Source organism: Rousettus aegyptiacus, unplaced genomic scaffold, assembly GCF_014176215.1.
Source record: "Rousettus aegyptiacus isolate mRouAeg1 unplaced genomic scaffold, mRouAeg1.p scaffold_m13_p_5, whole genome shotgun sequence".
NCBI classification, from domain to species: Eukaryota; Metazoa; Chordata; class Mammalia; order Chiroptera; family Pteropodidae; genus Rousettus; species Rousettus aegyptiacus.
This window is the reverse complement of record NW_023416308.1, coordinates 12,265,181-12,288,929: the sequence shown is the minus strand read 5'-3', so window position 1 is coordinate 12,288,929 and position 23,749 is coordinate 12,265,181. Positions and strand designations below refer to the sequence as shown.

The 23,749-nt window shown below is 55.6% G+C and overlaps 2 protein-coding genes across 2 annotated transcripts in view; both read right to left on the bottom strand.

Annotated features, from left to right (window-relative positions):
• Nucleotides 1-5,978: 5,978 nt before the first annotated feature.
• On the bottom strand, nucleotides 5,979-10,028 carry SLC25A1 (solute carrier family 25 member 1). Its single transcript, XM_016120201.2, has 9 exons — nucleotides 9,867-10,028; nucleotides 9,469-9,576; nucleotides 9,290-9,389; nucleotides 9,066-9,204; nucleotides 8,342-8,426; nucleotides 8,078-8,182; nucleotides 7,788-7,903; nucleotides 7,633-7,706; nucleotides 5,979-7,419 (listed from the first exon to the last, which is right to left on the bottom strand). The coding sequence occupies exons 1-9, from the start codon at nucleotides 9,988-9,990 to the stop codon at nucleotides 7,305-7,307; spliced, it is 966 nt and encodes a 321-aa protein (XP_015975687.1). The 5' UTR covers nucleotides 9,991-10,028; the 3' UTR covers nucleotides 5,979-7,304.
• A 180-nt stretch (nucleotides 10,029-10,208) lies between these two features.
• Nucleotides 10,209-23,749, bottom strand: part of CLTCL1 (clathrin heavy chain like 1) — a 104,306-nt gene continuing 90,765 nt past the window's right edge. The window contains 9 exon segments of the mRNA XM_036220954.1: nucleotides 10,209-11,177; nucleotides 11,947-12,022; nucleotides 13,532-13,677; nucleotides 13,680-13,752; nucleotides 16,953-17,123; nucleotides 17,402-17,512; nucleotides 17,880-18,011; nucleotides 21,624-21,773; nucleotides 21,856-22,023. Coding sequence (XP_036076847.1) covers nucleotides 11,059-11,177; nucleotides 11,947-12,022; nucleotides 13,532-13,677; nucleotides 13,680-13,752; nucleotides 16,953-17,123; nucleotides 17,402-17,512; nucleotides 17,880-18,011; nucleotides 21,624-21,773; nucleotides 21,856-22,023 — 1,146 coding nt within the window. The 3' untranslated portion in view covers nucleotides 10,209-11,058.

Below are 23,749 nucleotides of genomic sequence, written 5' to 3'. Positions count from 1 at the left end.
TGCAGTCCTCCAGCCTCTGTCAATCTACCCCATTGGGGCATCAGCCTCTTCTTTTCAGCTGCCCAGGCTCCAGATCGGCTCCTCCAATGAGCATAGCTCACAGCCAGCCTGACTTCTCTAGGCTCAGGGGCCCTCCCAGTTCGGTCCACCTGCCTTCCACGGGAGGTCTCAGGCTCCTTCCACCAGCACACACTCCCTGAGATTCTTGTGGCTCCTGGCTGCCATCGCTTCTGTTTCCCAGACTGAAGAGCAGGCCTGGCTGCTTCCAGGCCTGATCAAAACGGGTCAGTGCCAAAGGGGAGGGCCTGAGCTGGGGGAAGGGTGCGGGAGAGGCTTGGGGAGCAGCAGAGGCCATGGGGCAATGGATGTACAGAAGAGGCCTGAGAGACCACTGGCTTTGAACAGTCGGAGACTAGGACTGAAAGTCAGGCTCAGCAAGGTCTAGGGCTGATTTGGGGGTTAGGTCCCATCAAATGCTGGAGTGAGTTAGAGGGGAGTAGAATGGTCCCTCAGCATCCAGCTGAGATGGCAGCCAGGGTGGAGATAGGAGGGCGTCCTGGGTGCAGCTCAGGACTGGGGATGGCAGACTCAGGATGGATGTAGGGAGTGGGGAGTAGCGCTTCTTGGGACGCCCTCTGCTTGGTGGAGGCCCCCTTTCTCTCTCTTCCCCCACTGTCCACTCCCACCCCCTTTCCTGCCTTTTTCCCCAGCCGGCAGCAGGCGAGGCCATCAGGATTCCCCTGATTGCTTTCTTTCATCGCGGTGCCTTTCTCTGCAGCAAACGCCTGCTTAATGCCTTCTTTATCACGGAATTAGGGGATTTAGGGCCTATCGCACAAAGAGGCCCTCGATAGCGGCGGTAATCAAACGCCAATCGGCCCGATCTCCAGTGGGACGGGGAAGAAAGCAAGCGCCGAGGATTAGCGCGCACCCACGGCCGGCCGGGCCGAGATAGCATCGCGCGGCCATGGGGCTGAAGCCGCCAGGGAGGCTGGCCGCTGCCGCAGAGAAAGGCCGGCTTAGCCGCTCTGCGCTGGGGATTCTGAAGCCATTAGGGGAGATTAGCACCCGGGTTAATCTGCTTTGGCTGCTCAATTGTCAGCAGGGAATGGGCGCAGTGGACACCTCAGCAGGGTAACCTTGGGACCGCAGTCCAGATCCTGGGGCTGCTCTCAGTTTCCCTGGTTGTCACGAGGCCAAGCCTAGTCCTGAGGACCAGAGAGAGGGATGAACACTATAGTCCGTCAGGCCAATGCTGATGAGTGGACCTGGCCCACAAAGTATGAGTGGAGCCCAGCTCTCGGCTCCAGCCTTTGCAAATCCTGCCAGACTTCCATGGAGATCAGGAATGGCCCTGCCCCTTCTCCAGGTCACCCTTCCCTTTTGACCATCAGAAGGAAGGACACCTCCCTTTCCCCATTCCAACTTTGCGGCCCTGGCTGTCAGCTTTCCCCATGAGCTTGGGTTCCTCAGCAAGGCACACACTCCTCTTCATCACACATGGCCAGTAAGCAGCTCTTGGAATGCGTTTTGGCAGGGGAGGAAGATAGAGACAGCAAGAAACCACCCCTTGCAGGCTCTTCAACTTTCCCTTGAAGGTCCCTTCCCAAGCTATGGACCCCAAGGGGCATGTTTGTTGATCCACTAGTTGACAGAGCTGATGTGATGCCACCTGCTGCCTCTTCTACCCTTATCTCCAGTCACCTCTCACTAGGTGGAGCAGGGTGGGGCTCTGCAGGCTTGGGCCTCTGTAGCTCCCAGATTGGTCCTTTGTCTCTGTCTGGGCATTTCTATCTGAGAAATAGGGCTAGATGAGAAGAGGAAAGGTCCATCGAGGAAGAGCCATTGTCCAGTACAGCCTGTGCTCACTGCTGCCTTCTGTAAGGACACCCACACAGCCCCGACTCCTCCTCCTGGGTTGCAAATAACAGACTCCCAGAGTGAGGGACTCAGAGGGGTGATCCTGCCCCATAGGGTTTCCCTGGCCTCGTTCTCCATGGAGATGTGGCAAGGCCACCATGTCTTATATGAGCCAATGGGTGGCAACAGGTGGATGGACTGAATCTGGCCAGGCAGGCAGAATTGGGAGGGGGTAGCAGTGGAGAAGCTGATGGGGCCCTCTTGGCCCAATTTCTTGACCCCATCTCCTTTGCCATGGCTGAGATTGGGGACATTGGAGCAAAAGCTGCAGAGGGAGGAAAAGACAGTTAAAAGTCCTTCCTTCCTTCACTTGGCAGTGACTGGAGTCTCTCTAGCCCAGGCCCTGTGGAGGGACACAGACTGAGTCATACGACCGGGCTCTGCCCTCTGGAAGATTAAGTCTGAGAACATAGGAAGGGGGCTGTGCATGGAAATAGGAACATGCCCCGCTAAGAGCACATAGATCAGGCAGAACCGGAAGGGCATCGCGAATTACGGGGTAAATGTCGAGGGTGAGGAAAAGTGTTTAGGGAGAAGGAACAGCGGTGCGCAGCGGTCTAGGGGTGAGGGGCAGGCTGCCGCGAGAGAAGTAGGGCTTTGGGAAACTGGCATTTCCAGATGGCGGCGGGAGCGGGGGATGTCCACTCAGGCTGGTGCGTGAGGAGGGGCCCTCCGCAGCGCCCAGTCGGTCGTCCGTGCAGGCGCCATCAGTGTGACTCGGGGAGCGGCCGAGGGTTGTGGGGCTGCAGACTAGGTCCGGGCATTGAGGGGTGAAAGCCGAGAACCCGAGCCTGGAGGGAGTAGCTGCGCGAAGAGATCCGCAGAAGCCAGCCACCCTCTCGAGGGCCGGGCGCGCGCCTGTTACGTCATCAGCGCGCACCGCCCCTTGACTTCCGGGCGTGAGCTTTGATTCCTGCGTCGCTTCCGCGAGCTGGGCCTGGCATGGAGCTCGCGTCCCCTGTTCCCGAGGCCGGGGAAATCCGGCTCCTTCTTAAGAAACGGGCCTTGGAATATTCCTGGGTTCTTCCCGCGCCCGCGGACTTGTCTCTCCGGACTCCCAAGCCAAGTGGTGAGAGAGGCCCTGATGGTCAGCGGCCTTTAACAGCTGGTCGGGGAGCACAAATAAGTGACCGTGAGGGGCCACCCTCCTCTCGGCTTTCACAGGCACAGCCCCTGTCCCGTGACCCACTCCAAATACAGGTTAAACCCCTGGGTCACAATCGCCGGTAGCTGATTTACAATCCTCCCCAACCCCGCCATCCCCCCCTTCCGGCTATCACAGCCCTGGAGGAGTCTTCTGGGCACCGAGAGCAGGGGTGCCTTGCCAGGTCATCCTCGCCAGGTCATGGGCAGCGTAGCAGAGGACAGGGTTCAGGGATGTGGTCAGTCTGTGTACCCCACCACGGGCCTGACAAGTAGGCTAGTCAGAAAGCTTCAGCAGCCCCGGTAAACGGTAAAAACTGCCCAAGCCCCAGTAGCTTCCCGAGGCAGTGCTTTCCAGCTAGGGGTTGGGCAGCAGGTCACTCACTGTAGGTATCTCTGTAGTGTTTTGGAGCAGAGAGGGTGGAATGATTTATCCCTTGAGGTCACATCAGATGACACCCTGTGGCGGAGAGGAAGCAAAAGTGACAACAGTTGGGGAGGGGCAGGGTCAGGGCCTGATCCAATCTGAGCAGAGGGGAGGTTGCTCTCAGGGATATTTGCCAGGTGGGCACTGGAGGAGGGGAGTTACAAGGCCACAGCAGGGGCCACCATGTTTTCCATGGGTCACCCACATTGTTAGCCTAGGCTATGGATCCTGAGTGTTCTCTGTGGTCTTCCCATGGTCCTTTGTGGCCAGTTCTTCACTGTGCCTGCATCTCTGCCCTTGTCTTGGTGTGCCCAGTCCCTGGCTCAGATCTTGAGGAATCAGGAGCTCCTTAGACCCCCTGATTTTGTACCCCTTACTCCCTCACTCCCCCCCACCTCCCCCCCCCCCCCACACCAGTGAATCTGTAGAAACACATAGTAAGTAGAAAGTCCATGAGGAAAATGCTCTGGCATCCTCAACTGATATCATTTGCTGTGGAGGCTGAAGGCACAATTAGAAAAACTGCTGGGTTAAAGGAGGCAGACCATTTGTCAGGAGTGACAAAAAATGAGTGTGTGTACTAAGCTCTGATTGCCATTCATCATCTACACAAGGACATGGAAAAACCTAGGAAACACCTGTGCTATACTGTCACCCAGTGAGGGAAGGGTTCAAGGAAATTGGGGTGGGGGTTAGAAAACAGTTGCCTGAAGGCCTTTGCCTAGAGGGGCTAGGACATCCTCAGACCCATAGTGGTGAGGACAGGGCTGGAGTTCGGCCAAGCCCTGCCCCAGAAGTGACCACCACCCTACCCTCTGCTTCTTTGCCCTGAGGCCATCGTCCCACCTGGACACATTCCATGATCCTAGGCTGGAGGCTGTGCCAGGTGTTGAAGGCTGCCTAGGGCTAATTGTAGGCTGGCTGTGGCTTCCAGCCAGGCACAAGGTTCTGGCTGTGGGCAAAATATGCTGATCTGGGGTCTGTACACTCCTCAGCTCCTATCTCTTCTGATAGGCAGACACAGCTGCCTTCTTTTCAATACAGGCCCATGACCAGATTGGAAATCTAGTCTAGACTTGAGGGTTTGCCCCTATCACTCTGTCCCTTTGTTCCACTGTCACAAGGGCAGGCAATGGTTCTAGTCCCAGGGGCCTCATGTCTACACTGGTCCCTGCCACCGGCCTCTTCTCTGCCACCTTTGAGGTCTTGCTTAAATGCAGCTGGATTCCCTCCAGGGTCCTACCTGCATCTCCAGCTGTTCTCCATCTGTTCCCTTCCCTCCAGCCTTGTTGGCCTTTAGCCCAGACACCATAAGCTCTTCCTTGCATGTAGGACACCCCTCCCCACCCATCCCCATCCCTCAAGCTTCAGTTCTAAGAACTGAGGCTCCCTACTTGAGGCAATGTGTGAACACAGGCGTTCCACTGGAGCAACTCTGCTCACAGTCCCAGAAGACTGAGATCCAGTTCACTTTTCTGGTTGGGCCACCTACCCACTGTCCACATTGTTGCGTGGCATTAGTGGGGACCCTAGAGCTATGGCAGGGTCTCTGCCCTTCCTAGAGAGAGAGAGGGATGGGGTCAAGATTGCTCCTGGGTGCAGGTTCCCAGGCCCTACTCTTGGCCAAGGGCAGCCTCAGTACCTTCTTGTGAAGGGGGACAGGGACAGGACTCTGGAGTGCTGATGTGCAGTCAATAAGTGGATGCCATCCCTGGAGGTCAGTGTTTGGGGCACTGAGTCCCCTCAGGGCCCAGTTGTTGGGCTTTGCCTGCTCTAGGAACTACCTGGAACCTCTGGAGACTGCAAACTACTTCTTGCACCCCAAGAAAAAGCTACCACGTGCCAGCTTACTCTGTTAAGTATTGTTCTAAGCACCTTACAGGAACCGCATCATTTCATCCTCATGACCCACTAGGGTGGGTTCCTGTCACCCCATTTCATAGATTACAAAACAGGTGATTTACCCAAGGTCACACAGTGAACAAATGAAAGGCCAGGGTTTTGTGCCTGCTAATGCCTACTAATGCTGCAGCTTGGAGAGCAGGTACCTGGGGGTCCATTTACCCCTCTAACCTGTGCTGTGGGCCATCATTGTCTACCAGTTGCTTTTATCCCTACAGCACAGCTTCTGAGGCTGAGCTGGTGGCCTGGGGTTGAGGTTCCAGTCCTGGTGCCCCTCCAGGGTTCCTGCATGCCCTGGTGTATATGTGGAGTGGCGGATCATCCTTGTCCCGTGGGCAGATAAACTCTGTGGCTGGGTCCTTTTCCTTCCACCACAGCAAAGATTGGCAAGTCTGTGAACACCGAGAACACACGGCCCACTTTTCAAAAACCATGTTCCCCTTGCCCCCTAAGTCCACACTTGGCTTTCAGATCTGCCTCAGACTCTTTGGATCCCCAGGCCCCAGTGCTATGTGGGGCACTCACCCCTAAAATGAGCAGCTCCAGGGATGGGACCTCGTATTGGCAAGTTATTTTCCAGTCTAAGCCAAACCCTTGCATGACTTTTACCCATGGAGTCACTTGGACAGGAAGAAACCTTCTGTCTCCACTCAGCCGAGGGTACTGGTTTTTCCCATCCTGCTCTCACATTTCCCCCACTTGGATCATGGGTTATGGTTCCCAGCTCCTAATCTGATGGGGAAGAGGAGGGATCCCAAGGACAGCTCAGGGCTCTGGCTTCCATGGGATGCTGGGCTCCAACCTGTGCCTGAAAAGATCCCAAGTGGGATACCTTCCTGAGGTTCAGGGCTGTGGAGTCAGGTGCCCCTAGAGCACCAGTCAGGCAGATCCTCTCTCTCTTGTTCCAGGTCAGCTGCCTCCCAGCCTGAATAGAGGAAGGGCTCCAAGCTCACAGGCTCAGGGAACCAGAAATTCAATGTCCCACAAAGCACTTCCCCTCAAACAGACCCTTTAAGAAAAACCAGGAAGGAGGCGGGCCTAGCAACAGGTCAGGGACAGACAATAGCCCAGGAGCATCATTTCCCAGGGGCATGGGCCAGCTTTCCACTCTGCCCAGTGTTGCCTCCAGGTAATCCTATAGGATCTTAGCCGCAGGCCAGACAAAGCCTAGATGGAGCTCAGACCTGCCTACTACTTGGCTCCCTATACCCTGCCCAGTATCCTTGGGTGAGAGGTAGGCCTGATCTTCACAGAGGAGTGGCCATTATTGCCCACCCCAAAATGGGCCCAATACAGGGACAGGAGACTGTGACAGGATCCGGTTTATTCTGCCTTGGGAGGGTGGTCCTGAGAGTGGCGGGTGCCATCCTGTCCCAGGCGGAGGGAGGGCCCAAGGACCAGTTAAGGCCAGTGGCGGGAAAAGCGGGGGGCATGCAGCCCCTGGAATGCAGTGAGGCCAGGCTGAGGCCCAGAGGCAGCTGTGGTAGGCTGGGGCGGGTGCCCCTGCTGCCCAGGGTGGAAGGCACCGGGCTGGGACCGAGCCATGGCTATAGGGCTGTGGACCCAGGCCACACGGGCACCCCGGGAAGTGGGGCACAGTGTCACAACACAGAACATGAAACACAGGCACGTGGATCGTAAGTAATCACATGGACAAGTGAGCACAGATTCACAGGCCAGAAGGACACCCAGCCTCAGCTGGAAACATGGACACAAAGGGATTATCATACAGAATGCAATGGATGCAGTACTATGACACATGGACTCAATGGCCACAGGGGACAGACCCAGGCACAGAGTGCGAGGGACAGGAGAAGGGGACATTTTGGCACGACTGCATTGGAATCGTGAGAAAGGGTAGAGGGGGCTGGTCTGGATCGCCTGGTAGAGGCCCCATGCAGACCCTTGGGGCTCAGTCTGTCTTCCACACTTTGTTGAGCAGCTTTACCACCTCGTCATAGATGATAAATACGATGGCCACATCCAAGCAGACCCGGCCCAGGCGGGGGACAGTGCCCTTGTAGAACCTGCAGTAGGGTGGGAGAAAGACGTAGGTGAGGAGTCAGTCAGGTAAGGACATGCCCCTGGACAGTGGGGACAAGTTCAGATGTTGGAAGGGCAAGAACAGGGGTCTAAAGGTAACAATTTCCAGGGGATGGCCTGGGACGGGCAAGGGGTTTAGGGTGAAGCCCAGGGAGGGCCTGGGGTGTAGACAACAGCTTTGTCCCTCCTCCACTTACGCCTTGAGCCCCTCATTCCTTAGGATCTGCAAGCCACAGTCCCAAGTGTTCCGGTATTTATGTGCCTCTAGGCCCTGCAAGACACCAGCATGATACAGGACTCAGCAGCCAGCCCCTGTCCCAAGCTCCCCTCTCCCTTTCCAGCTCCACTCCACCTGCATCCGGGTCTTGATCACGTCCAGAGGAGTGTTTCCGAAGACACTGGCTGCACCCGCGATAGCTCCAAATGTCCCAGTGATCAGTGGGTTCATGGGCTTGTTGGGGTTATCCCCTGGATGTGAGTGGGGGTTGCAGTCAGAGGGTGATGGGAAGGTAAAGGGGACAGCTCTGAAGGCTGAGGAGCATGGACCAGAACTATGAAGCTGGCGACCCTGGTGGTGAGGATGGCACCCTGCAGGGAGGCCCTAAAATGTTTGAAGGTGGGGTCTTAGGGCCGCAGACGCACCTCGATACCAGTTACGCAGGGAGGTCATGACGAAGAAGCGGATGGCCTGGTTGGATCCCTGCTTTAGCACGGTAGCTGTGAGGCCCTGGTATGTTCCCTTTAGCCCTGGGGGCAGGCATGGGAGTAACACTTACACACAGGCCCCAGCTGGGGCCTGGAGGAAGCTGTATACAGGAGCGCCCAGGCAGGAAGGGGAAGTGTGGGTTCTTCCCATCCTGGCAGAGGTCCCTGACCCTACCTGACGAGAAAGGCTGAGTGGCTCACCTTGTTCCCGAATAATCTCCCTGACCCCATGGAAGAATCCTCTGTATTTGGGGTTGGGGGAGGTCTGGTCATGGATGAACTTCACCTGAGAAAAGGAAACAAGGAAGCTGGCCCCCAGATGTCACAAGGGCACACTTGGCCCCCTGACTTGCAGGTTCAGAGCCCACCAAGGTCAGGCCAGGGCTGGAGGTGAAGTTCTCCACCTGGAAAAAGAGGCACCAAGGCCACTATGGGTGGGACCTGAGGGCAAAGACACAAGAGGACCACCCTCACTAAATAGCCTCTGCAGTTATATTTCTTGGTATTACCCACAGCTTTGGCAGCAAACACATTTTCTGTTAATGTGTTTTTTATAAAACTTACCATTTTCCCACTGTCTTCCAGATAAGAGTTCAGCTTCCAGAGGAGGCCCATCCTGCAGGCCTCCTGCACCCAGCCCTTCAGGCAATTCCCATTGCCCCCCCTCCTGCTGGGCCCTCCCTGCTGTGGGGTCTCCACGGGGCACAGACTACTCCAGCCGCCGCCACCTCTGCTCTCCTCTGCATGCTTTGGCCTGGTTGGATTCCTGTTTTATCAGGGTGGCTATAAGGCCCTGGATGTCCCCTTCAGCCCTGGGGGCAGGCGTGTGTGTGTGTTTGGGGGTGGGGGAAGGGTGTGTGGGGGGTTAATTCTTGCACACAAGTCCCAGCTGGGGATTGGAGGAAGCTGCAGGAAACCTCTCCACCTTAATGGTCTCCATGGGGCACACGACCACCACGGCTTCGGCCACGCCCGCACCCAGGCCGCAAAGCAGCCCCCGCGTGCTGTCCAGCCGTCCCTGGGCGTCCCGCATGTGGTTGCTGAGGAACTCGAACATCCCGAACCTTGGGGCGGGAGGCAGTGGTGTGAGGGGGGTTGCCGCTGCCCGTGTCCCCTCCTATGGCTGCCCCAGCCCCAAGCCCGCCTCACCTGACTGCCGCCTTGGGGATGGAACCGTAGAGCAGGGAGCTGAGGCCTCGATACAGGCCCAGGACGCCATGGCTGCGGACCGTCTGCTGCACGCAGTCCCCTGGGGGAAGAAGAGGTGAGTGAGCCCCGCAATCCCAGGGCCCGCCCCTCAGAGCCCCGTGCCACAGCCCCTTGCTCACCAATGCCCCGGTAGCGCGGCGGGTGCGCGCGCTCGTCCAGCTGCAGCTGCGTCTTCACGTATTCGGTGGGGAAGGTGATGCAAATTTCGATGCCGCCCGCCAGGCCTCCTGCGGGAATCAGGGACCTGGACCCTGAGACCCCCCGCCTCCCGGCTGCTCAACCCGCCGCCGCCCGGGACCCTCCCCCGTCCTGGACTTTGCCCACCCAGGTCCCCCCGCCCCACCTTGCCCGGGCAAGGCATGGAGGGGAGACAAGCAGGGAAAAGTCCCGCTAGCCAGGACCGCGCCCCCGGCCCGACCCGGAAGTGGGGCGGGGCCTTGGCGTTCGTGGCCCGCCCGGAAGCGCGGCTGGGGCTGTGGGGCGGGTGGGCAGGGGTCTAAGTCCCCGAGGGGCCCACCTGCCAGGATGGCCTTCCCCGGGTGCGTCAGCTTGGCTTTTCCGGACTCGGGCGCAGCGGCCGCCAGAGTGCGTGGCCCGGTCATGGCGGGGAGGCGGGAGGCGGGAGGCGGGGCGGCCGGCATGGGCCGCGGGTCCGAGCCTCCTGCGCTCGGCGCTGTCCGCGGAGGCGGTGGCGGCAGCCGGTTAAATCCGGGGGCGGGGCGGTCGCGTCAGCTCCCGGGCTCCGCCCCGCGTGGTCCGAGCAGGACCCCGCCCCCGCCCCGCCCCGCCCCATGTCAGCCGGGAAACTGAGGTCGGGGCGAGGATCACAGCCTAGCCAATGGCCGAGGCCTGTCTCCTGACAACTTGCGGCGGGGCGGGAGGCGGGGTCCTTGGGAGGCGGTACTGCGCCTGGCCCAGAGCTGTGGGTCAAAGTGCAGTCTCCTAAGTCCGCCTGGGCTAGGATCGGAGCCGGGCGCGGGAAGGCGCGGGCTCGAGATCCCCACGACTGCCGTGAGCGGCAAGACCCACACAGAATGGGGTGGAAAGACACGTGGACTAGCCCCATTCTTGCTGTTTGAGGATTTAGCCTTAACACACCGATCGGCAGAGCGGTTACCGCTCCCCTTGCAGGATTCAGAGCTCCGTGCAGTGCACTCGGTCGGGAAAAGACCCCCAATACACCCTTGCTGTTATTCCCCTGGGCAGCTTTCCTGGGCGTACGTAGGTCCCCCGCCCCAGGAGGTCCCAGCAGATCACTTGTCCCCTCCTACCCACACCAGCACCAAGCAGGGAAGCTTTGCCTTGATAAATTGACTTTAATATTCATGATCCGCAGGAGGCTCAGAGCCATGTTAAGAAGGTCTGTTCAGTTGCGTCTGCAAAATGACCTGGGGGTGGCTCTGCCAGTGCGGAGTGAACCCCACCGGGGACTGCACGCAGACAAGAACTCCCCAGGATGTCTGGCTCCCGCCAGAAGGTCTGGAGACTTGAGTCGACCTCCCTGTCTAGTGTCTAGAGCTGGTCTTCTTGGGTAGTCTTGACCTCCCCACGTTCTGGGATGGCTCAGTGGCTGCCATCATTGGACCCTAGCAAAAATAAATAACATCCAGGTGTCCCTGCCTTTCATCTGGGTCCTCTGTGCTCCTGGGGTCCATACTCCTTGGAAAGGTTAATAACTCAGTAGAAGGAGGGTTGCCACTGAGCACCCACTATACGCTGAAGCCGTATACAGGAGGCTGGGTAAAGGTGGGAGTAGTGGCATAGCCATAGGGGAAGCTGGCAGGGTCTGGACCTGTAGCAAGGCCAGCTGTCAGCATCAGCTGCTGGCCTGCAGAGGGAGAAGCAGAGTGTGAGCAGGGCTCCTGCTGCCCCCGAGTGGCGAGGGGTCCAAAAAGCAGGGCTGCAGACCAGCCCAGACCACCCAGAGGCTGAGGAAAGGAGAGCAGGTGCTTGGAAGCAAGGACTGTGCGGAGCTGTTGTGGTGAGGCCAGCCCCAGAGGCTGACCGGGCTAGAGGGTAAGCTCATTCCCAACTGGGGCACTTACTTAGCTCAACTGGGTAGATTTCACTCATGCCCATCAACATCTAAAAAAACCAGATTGGCATTAATGGAGAGTGGGCACAATGACTCCTAAGGAGCACACAGCTTGTGGGAGATTCACATGCTGTGTGCTGACATTACACCCTCGGGCCTGTGTTTGTTAGTGCTGCAAATGCACTCTAAGACGCAATAGCCTCTCTGTGCAATGGACATTAAATGATCCATCTCAATGGCCAGGCCATCCAGGCAGGCTCTCAAGTGCAAAGCCAACAATAGCCTTGCTGTCAGGGGTCAGGCAGGGTGGCACAAAGCAGCAGCTTACGAGACAGTTAGTTGCCAGGCATAAGAAGGCAGTTGCCCTTAAAGCAGGGAGAACAGTGGGTGCCTCTTCAACATTCCTGGATAACTGACCTTTTCTACACCTGGTAGCTATTCTGGTCCTCCATCTCTTGCCCTGTCCATTTCCGCCTCAATCTGAGGCCCAGCAAGGAAAAGGACAGTGTGGATTGCCTCCCTACCCTAGGAGACAGGGGACAGGCTATGGGATGTCACCTACCAAACAGGAGAGAGGCAGGCTCTACCACATGCTCCTCTTGCTTGCGTAGACTCTCTGAGGCATCCAGTCTGTCTACCTGCCAAGAGGCAAAAGCACGTGAGTACCTGATGGGCCACATGCAGTCTGGGGCTGGAGGTGAATTTGGGAGGCAAGCACATAGCCTTCAGGAGAGTTAGAGCTGAGGAGAGGCACATGGGGGTACTGCTGTACCAGCAGTGACCACTGCCTCACTCTACAAGATGAAGTCTTTATAACCAGGTGGAGATGGGAGTGCCTGATAGGGCCCTGATGAACCCCAGCTGCTGTTCCAGCCCAGTACTTTCCAAGTGGGTACCTGGCTGCCAGGTGCACTGGAGCAGTAGGTTGTGACTACAGCCTATGAGTGTGCCATGGCTTATACAGGGCTGAGTCCTCCTCTGGACACAGGTAAACCACCAAGATAATGCAGTGGTTTCTACTTCCAGGCAGTCCAGGCTGCCCACTCCTCCTAAGAATACTTAGCCATCTGACACCTGGGACCCTCTGCTTAGCAAGGAGGATGCACCACTTGAGTGGCAGGGGCCGTGGCAGCCATCTGAGGACAAGCTGCACCTTGCCCTTCCTCGAGGCTTCACCAAGTGCTGCCCATGGAGTGCCCACAGACTGGTGCAAACAGACAGATGGAGAGGGAACAGAGCGAAGTGGTGCCGTGGGGGACAGAGGGCAGACAGCACTGTGCTAGTGGAGTGACAGCAACTGTGTGTCTGGGACCCCTGAAAAAGCACTTGGATAAGAAAGAAGAAATAATGATGCCCCATGTGCACTCAGTTCTGAGACAGATCAGGCCAGGTGCCAGGAACCTAGCAGAGAGCTCTGATGCCAGCCCCTTGTGCTCTCCTCTTCCCTCTATGGGACCTGGACTGAGGTGAGGAAGGAGCAGGATATCTAGGGCCTAGACAGTGGCTCCTAGGGCTTCGACACACAAGGAGTTAAAATCAAACACTGCCACATCATTAAACAGCTCATTAACCTGCAGAGAAAGCCAGAGTGGGACACTAGGGACACCAAGTGACATCTAAAGTAGCAGAAGTGATGTGCCAAGACATGAGTATGGCCCTTGGGCCAGGGAGAAGTGGGTCTGAGCACCCCCTTTCACCTGTCAGCTTTGGATCTTAACCCCAGTGTCTGGAGCTATAGAGGGGATGAATGCTTCCCTTGTCAAGGTGCTAAAGGCTCACATCTGTGTTAACATCTGTATTAAGTGCTCCTCCACTGGCCAATAGCAGGTGCTGAGAGGTAGGTGGCCCTCATAGAGCCCTGGGCCCCAGGTCCTGGGCTAGTACACTGCATGCCCTGCCTCCTGGTGGTGTGTGACAGAACGACTGCAAGGGTAAGTGCTCAGTTCTTGGCAGCGCCCACTCTCCATGGTGATTTTCTAGAAGAGGTTAACACTGGCAAGAAAACCACTCAAGCCTGAAGGCAAGAGGCCGCTTCCAATGGCAACCTGGCTGGTTGGGCAAACTGGGCTGGCCCCCAATGGGCCTCTGCAGACCAGGGACAGAGTCACAGTCAGGGGCCAGGGAGCCACAACAGGGCAGGTACTTACTTTGCTAAGGTACTCCCTCATCACCTGGATGAAGTAGGGCATGGCCAGGTCCACCAGGTTGTGTCTCCAGGCCAGCTCCAGGACCACGTCTGGGGGAAGCAGGTCATAGCAGGTGAAGAGAGAGGCCGCAAAGCACTCCCGCTTGCCTTTTCCAGGAACCACTGCAGCAACTTCTCAGCCAGCTCAGCATCCCTCGATTCTGCAGCATGCTGCATGGCGTCCTGTAACAAAGGCAGATGCACAGCTCAGCTGCCCTGCCATCTGCCACCTGAGGCGCTTTCTGGACTGGCAGGACACTGGAGCAGTGCCAAGCTCCATGAAGGCCCTCCTTTCACTTGAAGAGGGTTGCCTGTGCCTCAGCTGCCCTCTAGTCGAGGAAGTACCACCTCCAGGAGGGCTGAGGAAGGCCTTGAGCGTGGTCCTGGAAGCTTGCCCTCACAGAACTGCTGAACTGCCCAGAGGGAGGTGGCACACACAGCGCACGTGCCCTGGGAAACAGGCTCCAGCCTCAGAGCCTGATGGCATGCAGAGGGACTGGTGACAGCATCAGCAGGGCCTGCTGGGAAAGCCAGAATTGCTGTACGTGGGCCAACGGCCAGTTCTGTCCTTTCAGACTCAACATGGAGCAGCTACGAGGGACATGGTTAGTGTTCAAGAAATAGCATCTTGCCATTTTTACCTAATATATAAGTCTTTTAAAAATCCCTAATCACTTCTTTTATGCTTGTAAATTTCTTAGACTAAAACATAATTTAAAATCATACCCACTCAGTGAGTAGTCATCAGTAAATTAGCGATTTTACACCCATCCTCTATTTTCTTGACACCATGGTAAGAACTGAATAACCTAAGTCACCAAGATGTGTGTCGGCTGCATCAGTCTCCACGGCCACCCTCTGCACACTCAGCTGATAAGAGGCGCAGCTAGTGTCAAACACAATCTGGCTGCACACTAACTGTGACTGCTGCCACGGTCACTGATCCTCGAGCCCACCTGGTTGGTCATCTCCGACATGAGGCTCTCAGGTCCCTCTGGAGACTGACACAAGACCCAAAGCCCTGTATGCTAGCACATGGCACCCCCCTTGACCCTCCTCCAGGAAGAATTCTTTCCCCCTGCTTGCTGTTCTGTTTGCAAGTTCTACTTCATACCCACCCTGTTTCTACAAAGGCACCATGTCTCTCTCTCTCTCTTTTTTTTTTTGTCAAAGTTAGTGGAGACTCAACTGAAAGCTCTAGGACATTTTCAGGCCACGTCTTCCCAGTCCTCTGATGCCAATGCATTGCTCTCTGTTCTCCAGTCCAGCTGGCCCTATTCCTGACTGGTCTGTCTTCAAACCCAATTTGTACCTAAAAGTGGGCTCTTCCTTCCTTGCACAGGCCTTAGGGACTGTCTCACAAACTCTCACAACCTCGACCGACATCACCAGGAAGTGGACATTTCCAGAACTTGGCAGCTTCTTAGAGGGCTCAGGTGCAGTGAGCCCTACAGGTGACCTCTCAGTCTGTGCCCTTTTCCCACAGCCTGGAACCAAGCTGGACTCTGGGATTCTCCCACACCTCTGAAATCTCATTACCACACTGGCCATGTCACCAGAAGGGCAGTCTCCTTACCTCCTCCCAAACAACTGCTAGCTCCTGACAGGGCCCCGCGCTGGCCCCTTGCCCTGCCGTTTCTGGCCTGTGATTTCACCTCTGCAGGCACCTATTCCTCACTCGTGGGCATGAGGGGCCCATGCATCTCTTGCCTGTCGGTGCACCTGAGTGTGGGCCCCCAGCTCTCACCTGCCCATGTCCTGACACCTTCCCTGTCATGCTGTTCCTCAGCAGTCCCAGTTACGGACTCTCTGTTCAGCTGGGTTCCAAGGTAGAGTGCACATACCTTGAGGTGGTCGCCCCTGGTGGCTGACTGCCCATTGTGCTTTCGCCCCACCTCTGCAATCTGGAAAGCATGCTTCTTGCTGCTCCACAACTGTCCCAAGAGCCAGTGGTGACCTCTTATTATCCCTGAGGTGGCATGCTGTGACCTCCCAGGATTTTCACTCAGAGTGGGCCCGCTACTAGGACACTGCTGACACTTGTACATGTGTGTGTGGGGGGTGTGCAACGTGGGCTCTTTAGCACCACACTTGCTTCCACCTCCTAGATGTAGCATTGTACCATCAGGTGTGACAACTAAATGTCCTATGGAGGTCAAAGTCACCCCTGGCTGAGAACCACTGTGCTTTAAGTATGCCAAGCACTTTCTGCCTTTGGCTTTGTCCTGGGCTCTCTTCCTGGCACACGCCGTGCTGAGTGGCACTGCTGGCGGAAGGAGAATGGGTGCCTCTCTGGATGGGCTCAGAGCACTGCTTGGTAATTGCCTTCCCATTTGTGAGGAGCCTGTGCATCCAAGACTCTGGTGTATACTACTGGAGAACAGGGCAGCTGTGACCCACCCTGGCCAGGTACAGCTTCCTGTCCGTATGTCAGAACCCTGCTGCTGCCTTCCAGGGCCAGCACCTGAAACCCTGACATGTGGTCCCAGAGCTTCTGCAACATTGCCTCTTAGCTCCCTCTACAGGGGCCCTGTCAGCATCCTAGGGAGGACCACAAACACTATCACTGTAGGTGAGGAGATGTCCTATAACAGTCCCAAACTAGAGGTGACAACTTGGGGAGAAGCTCACGTGCCATGATGTCAAGGGTCTCTGGCTTCAGCCCATATGCTGTGAGAGAAAGGTGCCTGTGCTGGGCAGAGGGTGGCAGATGTCAAGTATTGAAGAAGGTACTCAGGAGTGTTGAGGACAGCTCTGGGAGTCACACCCTCAAGTCAAGCTCATAGCCTGTGGAGTGGCCTCCAGGGGCTCCTGGCACACAGAACCTCTGGAAATCGGTTCAGCCATGCAGCGTATTACACAAGGACCCTCTTGTGCAACTGCACTTTACCCCACTGGGGAGATGCCAGGCAGTGATGGTAATGCCTTCCGGGTCTGGGATCTTTCCAGCAGCCCACCCTGACCAGCAGATGCCTGCCTGGACCAGGATCTGGACCCAATGGTGGTGCCAAGCCACCACTAAAGGGCAGAAAGAAGTACTTTGAAAATGATTTTAACTTAGGTGTTTTTAATTCCACAATCTCGATAGAAAGCAAATTTGAAGCAAAATGAATGCTGCCACACTGTGTTTAGGGAGAGTGAAACTCACAAATAACTGCTGGGAAAAGAATTGACGTGTGAGAGCACATCTTTCGATCCAAATAATTTTTGAGGGCTGTAAGTTAACGACAATGGTCCTCTAGATTGCTCCTCTCACCCAGTGTTCTAAAAATGCTGTCGCCTTAACTTCATCTTCTCTATCCTTACCATGAGCCCCGCTCCCCGTCCCCGCCCAGCGCCAAGCATCAGGAAGCACATGGTGTGGGCAGGGCACTGGGACCGACCTTGTAGAGATGGTCCTTCTTGCAGAGTTCCATGCTCTGGGCCCACTGGTTGTTGCCCTTGTACAGATAAGCGGCAATGCGCCTGAACTCGATCAACTGGTGCTTCTCCAACTGTTGTGCCAGGGCGATGTTGTCAAAGTTGTCGTAGGTGTCAATAGATGCTCTCAAACCCTAGGAGGACATGGCCTTTCCGTGGGTGAGGGCCATGGTGGAGCAAGCACCGGACATTACTCAGTGGCAGTTGCTGCTACCTCAGCCTCAAAAAGGCCCCTATCTACCTGCAGTGCTCTTTGGGACCCGCACCCTTTCCTGTGCAATGGCAGCCTGCTGAGGACACACTGGCAGGTGCAGAGAGGGACTCTAGTTCCTGAGCACCCAAGGCCAGTGTCATGGCCCCTGAAGCACAAGAGGAACTGCCACCTTCTGACAGGGCTCCTTTCCCCACCCACCTGATAATCCTCTTCTTCTGTCAGCAGGTGGTTGAGCGCCTCATTCACACTCCTGTTGTTGTGGCTCTGGACTGACCTCAGGTAAGGCTTCACCAGGGGCAACTGGCCGGCCTGACATCAGAGAAGGGTTAGAGCACTCACACGAGTCTTCAGGGGACTGCACTGCTGGGCTGCGAGTCCTATGATGCGTTGATGGGCTGTGTGTACAGCCCAGCCCCAGCTCTCCTTCCAGACACGTAGAACTGACCAGCCAGCCCTATGTGCCCTCATGCAGAAAGGGCACCTGGGTTACTCAGCAGACGCCAATTTCATCTATGAACATTTTAGCGGAATGCAAAGGTGTATCTGAAACTTCTATCAGTTTGATATACTTAATCTTTAAGTTATCCAGGGATAAATGGCAAAAATGGTTTATTAAGGTACTACCATTTAGATGACCGTGACCCAATACATGCTTCTCTGAAACTGGCTGACTCACTTTTGAAAAGAAGTCTACAGTCCGGGTGTGGTCTAGCCGGGGTGCCAGCAGGAGCAACAGGTCGTTGATGAGCAGAGGTTTGTAATCCAAATAGAACTGCAGGGCTCTGTAATAGAGCTCCACATTGACAACCTGCAGGTGGGTGGGGCAGAGGTGGGGTCAGCCATGCCATTCGTGACCCCATCACTGCCTCAGATACTGCACATTTACTGCACTTCTTTCTGGTCATGACCCTCCCTTAGAAGATTGTGCAGCCCTCCCAATGTACCCCCTTTCTTATCTCTGTGACATTTTTCTTCTGCTACCTGATGCCCTAAGAAGAGGCAGGCCTTTGTTTAGTGCCTCACCTTGGCACCCACCCTGTATCTGAAGCGGCTGATGCTCAGCCAGTACCTGCTGGGTGAATGAATGAGGGGTAAGAAGCCAGAATACACCCAAGAACCAAAATGTGGATTTATCCAAGCGACATTCCCCAGCCCTTCTCAGGAGGCTCAGGCTGAGCTGTGAGCAATGCATCCTATCACATCCCCAGTGCTCTCCAAGCGGTGCCTCAGACTGGGCAGCCTGGTCAGGAGAGGAGGGCTGAGCGCTCTGGGCCGACCCTGTGCTCCTCCCCGGGAAGGCTGTTCTCCAGGCAGCTGACTGCAGGGCCTGGTGTTCTGGGGAGAGCAAGGCAGTTCCTGCCCTCTAGAAGGATGTGTGTGGAGGCCCAGGGGTGTGCACAAGGCATGAGATACTAGAGCTATTCTGGGTGGAGGGGTGGGCATGGCAGGAGCCCTCTAGCCACACTAGGTTCAGGTGAGCTGGCAGCAATGTTGGGCCCAGGAATGTCTGCAGATCAAAAGGTGGAGGAAGAAGTTGTCCATAGCCTTAGTTGTCACTTATACTCTCGCTGGTCCCTGACAGCCTCACCCTCCTCTCCACTCCGACTTGGGCATGCCCCCTCAGTCCAGAGCACTCACTGTCACCACAGTTTTTAACCTAGTGGGCTTCAGGGTCCCTAGTGCCTGCCCCATGGATGCAGGGGAGAGTGGTGACCCTTTATGGTAAGCATGCTCGCATCAGAGTTCTGGAACCAGTCATGCTTCCAGGTCAGCCCTTTCCAGGCTAGACAAAGCAGAAAGGGCTGTTGGGATGTAGAGCATGGTTAAGGGGCTCAAGTTCACCTTCGGTGGTAAGTTGCCTCCTCTAAGGCCCACTAGCGAGTCCTTGTTAGCAATACTTGTAGGATGATTGTGGGATGAGAGAGGATCATGTGAAAGGACAGGCCCATCTCACTGTGGCTCTCCCTGGGTGTGTCCTGTATCCCTGGAGAGGCTCTGCCACTCTGCAGGCAGAGGTGATGGTGGTCAAAGGGGTTCCCTCCTTGAGGTGCATGGGACAACCTGCTTTCCCTGCCTTTTAAACAAGTCCATGTGGCCTTCACTACAGTATGACCAGAGTACCCTATATCCCTCCAGATAGACAGCTTAACAGAGTACAATTTGCCATGCACGCTTCCCTTTGCAGTGGTGATGCTGGACAAAAGCCAGCCCAGTCACTCTGGGTGGGCGGGTCCATGGACATGTGTTGGGCTGAGCTGCTGATGTGGAGGCACCTGGTAGCCTAAGGATGCAGCGGTTTCATGACCCTCTAGAGTGACAGCTGCTCCTGTCGGGACACTGGTGATTATGAGGTGCCCTCCTCTAGAGCAATGCACCAGGATGGGAGTACCCGCGAGGCTACAGCCACCGCCATACCCATGGCACACATGTTACACACCTTATCTCCATGAAGCCTTGGACCTGGGACAGGGCACCTGTTTCGCAGAAGAGAAAACTGAGGCTCAGAGATTCTGTCATGAGCTCAAGGGTGACCAGCCAGAATGCTCTGGCTCCTGACAAGTATCACACTACCTGTGAGAAGCACCTATTATATGCAGATCACCACTGATCATTTGGCAGGCAGGAAACATTATGTCCTCTTCATGGAAGGGGCAACTGAAGTTCACAGTGATGACACCAGCCCAAAGTCACAGAGAGAACAAATGGCTGAGCTGGGATACAACTCTGATCTGTATCATCAAGGCCCGTGCTTGGCCCTCCACCGCCCAGCCCAGTGACGGGGATTCCAAACACCACTTCTCATATGCCCAGAGTGTGGGCAATGTCCCCAGCTAGTGTTCTATACCTTGCCTCTCCTCCACGTAGAGGCTGACAGGAGTCTGTCTCCCACATGGCAGGGAGGCAGAGGCATCAGTGTGTCACACTAAGAATAGGACTCAGCTGTCAGCTGCATGAACACTGCTGTCTCACACGACATGGTCTCATCTGTGAGTGTGTCATTGGACCTAGGACTCCAAGCCGACCTCCACCTCTCCTCAATAATCTGTTGATCCTGACTGCCATCAAGGTGGACTGCATGCAGCTTAGGAGATGCATCACCCGCCTGGACAACTACGCCATCCAGATACCTCTAAGAAATAAAAAGCACTGCCACCTCACCTCAGCCACAGTTTATCATCAGGTTTAAATGCATCCTGGTATCAGAGGAACTAAATGTAAAAAAAGACACCTAGAATTGATCAGGTATGGGTTTTCCAGCATGTTTTTCACCTGTGCTGGGGCATAAGAACGTGTGATCTGCCTGCCCTTCTACCAGCAACCAGAAGACCCCACTCAGGGCAGGAGGTCCTTTCAGGTGGCCAGACTTTACATGCCACCATGCCAATTAGCTCAGACATGCATGACCTTGGGGCTGACTGTTCCTTCTAACAGCTCCCAGAGAAGGTGGATGCTGAGGTCTGGCTGGGAACTCCTGACAGCCAGGCCTGCCCTCAGCAGCCACAGCTGGAACAGAAGGCAAACGAATCCCTGACCCAGAGGAGAGGAGCCCACGGCCCACCCTGGGAGTGGTGGGATGAACACGCAGTCAGAACTTTCTCCCTTCACTGGTAGATAGCAAATGGGAGGGACCTGAGGGCGAATTATTTGCTCAAGGCCACTGGGACAAAATGAGGACACTCAAAGCAAAAAGCCCGAGGACAGAAGACAGGGAGCTTCATCCCTTACCACCTACTGTGTGTGCAGAGCTCACAGAGAAGAAGCAGTCCAGAGGCCAAAAGAACAAACTAGCAGTGCTGTGTGATGCTTGCACCCAGGCCTGACACCTTCCAATAGTTTTTTGGTGGCTGGTTTTAGCCAACCTAGGTTACAGGAAGGTGGCCATGGCTGGGAAGGATGGGCACCCAGGAGCAGACCTGGACTCATGCCTCCATCTGGCGGGCATTTACTGTCCCTTTGTAAGGTGCCTGCACTTCTCTGGGGCTGGCAGTTTTGAGGGGAGAGATATGAAGGAAAAAATTGCCAGGTAGTGAAAAATAAAAAAAAAAAAATATAGCAAGAACTAGTGGTAGACAGGGTTGCGGCTGGGAGTCCTGAGTTGACACAGTAGAAGGAAGAGCAAACAGCAAGGTCCAGCTGCAAAGGGCCCAGCATGGGAGCACGGTAGAGAGAGTGTGGTCCTGGGAGGCTGGAGTGGCAGGCCGGGTAGAAGGGGCGGGAGGGGCTGCAGTGGCACACTGACTCAACCTGCCCTCAGCCTAGCTGTGGGGTCCTTGGCCAGTCATTACCTTTCCTAAGTGTCAGTGCCCTTTGTGCAGACAGAATCACCACCTCCTGCGCAGAGGTGCAAACATGCCCCGGGGCGGCACACCGAAACAGGCCTGGCAGAAGCTGGCAGGAGCTGGTGCTCAGGTGCTCTTACCTTGGCAATGACATCCTTGAACTGCCCTTCTCTCCAGGCATCAGTAGGGTGACTGATCATGGTGAGGACAGCATTGTCGTACTCCTCATACTTGTCATAGAGAAACACCAGCTCTGCCCAGAGGTGTGCCTGCTCCGCAGCTCTCAGCACCTGGTGGGATGGCCATGGCCGAGGGTCAGGCTGGTGCCATGTGTGCATGTGGCAGCCAGAACCTCCAGGAGAGCTGGATTACCTTTGGGATGTTGACGCGAGACCAGAAGAGCTCCAGGTGCTCTGGCATTTTCTGGGGCTTGAACTTGGAGTAGAGGATGGCCAGCTCTGTGAACATGCCCATGTGGGCCCGCTCCAGGCCCAGGGCTGCTTCCAGCAGAGAGATCAGCTCCTCAAAGTGGCCCCGATCCTGACAGATCAATAGCCATGCTTGGGGTCAGGGTAACCGCCCCTGGCTGCAGCCTCCCTACGTCAGAGCCATTCCCATGGGAGGGAAGGTGTGCAATGGCTGCAACCCTTATGTCCAGCCTCACCTCTCTCTTGGTCATGTGCCTGGCTCCCTTCACAGTAATGACCATGAACCTCGAGGGCCACCCTAGAGCACTATTCATACCCTTCTCACTCCCATCGTCACCCTCTACAGATAACCTTGTGTGAGGCCAACCAAGTTCTGTAGGGTAGCCCCCACCCTACGACCTTGCTCCTGCTTCACTGAGAAAATGGAAGCCACAAGAAGAAAATGCCATGTCTTTCCAGCGTCCAACATCTGTACTCACATTCTGTTTACAGGTACGCCTTTTGCGCTAGGTCCCATCACTTCCCGCCTACCACGGCCACTGAGCCTGCAACTCCCCACTTTCTCTCTTGGCATCAACATCCCTCTCTATAGCTCACCTTCAGCAAACGTCCTAATTTTGCCAACCCGAAATGCCCTTTCCTGACCCCGTGTCCTACTTTGCTATTCTTCTTTGCAGCAAAAACTCCTCAAAGGAGCTGTTCTTGAGAGCCCACCCAGTCAAGCTGTTTCACCCAGGACTCACATTCACCAGTGGCCTCTACTCTCAGTTCTCCTTCTGCCACCTGCCTGGTGGCAGAATCCACCCGCTGACACCTGTTCCTGGGTGCCCATTAATCTGGCTGCTCAGAAGTCACGTCTCTGGAGTTCCTTCCTACTTTATTCCAACTCATGTGGGAGGCCAGGCTCCGTCCTTGGCCTCTTCTCCATTCACTCCAGGTAACTGCAGTCAGTCTTTACATGCTCTCTCTATGCTAACGACTCATTTTATTTCTCCATGGGTTTCTTCAGTGAACACCAGACCTTATTCTCTCCTGCCAACTTGGCAGCTCTACGTGAACATTCAACTGGCAACTCAAACTTAGTTATGTTCAAAACTGAATTCCTGTCCTTTCCTCTGCACAGTCTCTACCTTCAGTTTTCCCATGTTCACTGATAATTCTCTATTTCCAGTTCAAACTAAAAATAAATGGAGTTATCTCTGACTTTTCTCTCACACCCCATACCCAATCCATTAGCACATCAAGTTCGTGGTATATTCAAAACATCACCTAATCTCTTCTCATTGCCCACCCCTCCATCACCACCACCCTAGTTGCTCTCCCAGCCTACACCTGACCCTCCTTCTGCCCACCCCTGAAGAGTCTATTTTCAGCATGCCAGCCAGAAAGGCCTCCTCGCCCTTCAGATCCTGCACCCTACCTCAAGGGCAGCCTGAGTCATTCATGATGGCCTCTGCTGCTCCCCCATCCCCCCTCCACTGAGGGCCCTTCTTAAAAACTGGACTCATTCTGATGGCTGACCATTTCCTCAAACATCTCCACAACCAGGTCCCATGATTTCTCCGGGTCTCTCCTCAATGTCACCCTCTCAGTTAGTGTCACTTTCACAGTTCCTTTATGAAACTCTACCCAGACACTCACGGCCTCCAAATCTGCTCCATTTCCCCCGTAACTCATCACCTTCGAGCATTATGTTTGTTGCCTTTCAAGCCTGTGAAATGTAAATTCAACCGAATAAGGGGTTTTTCTGTTTTGTTCACTGATAACCATTATCTGGTGCCCAGCACACAGTAGGTGCTCAAACATTTGCTGAACACATAAAGTATTCTATTGTTAGC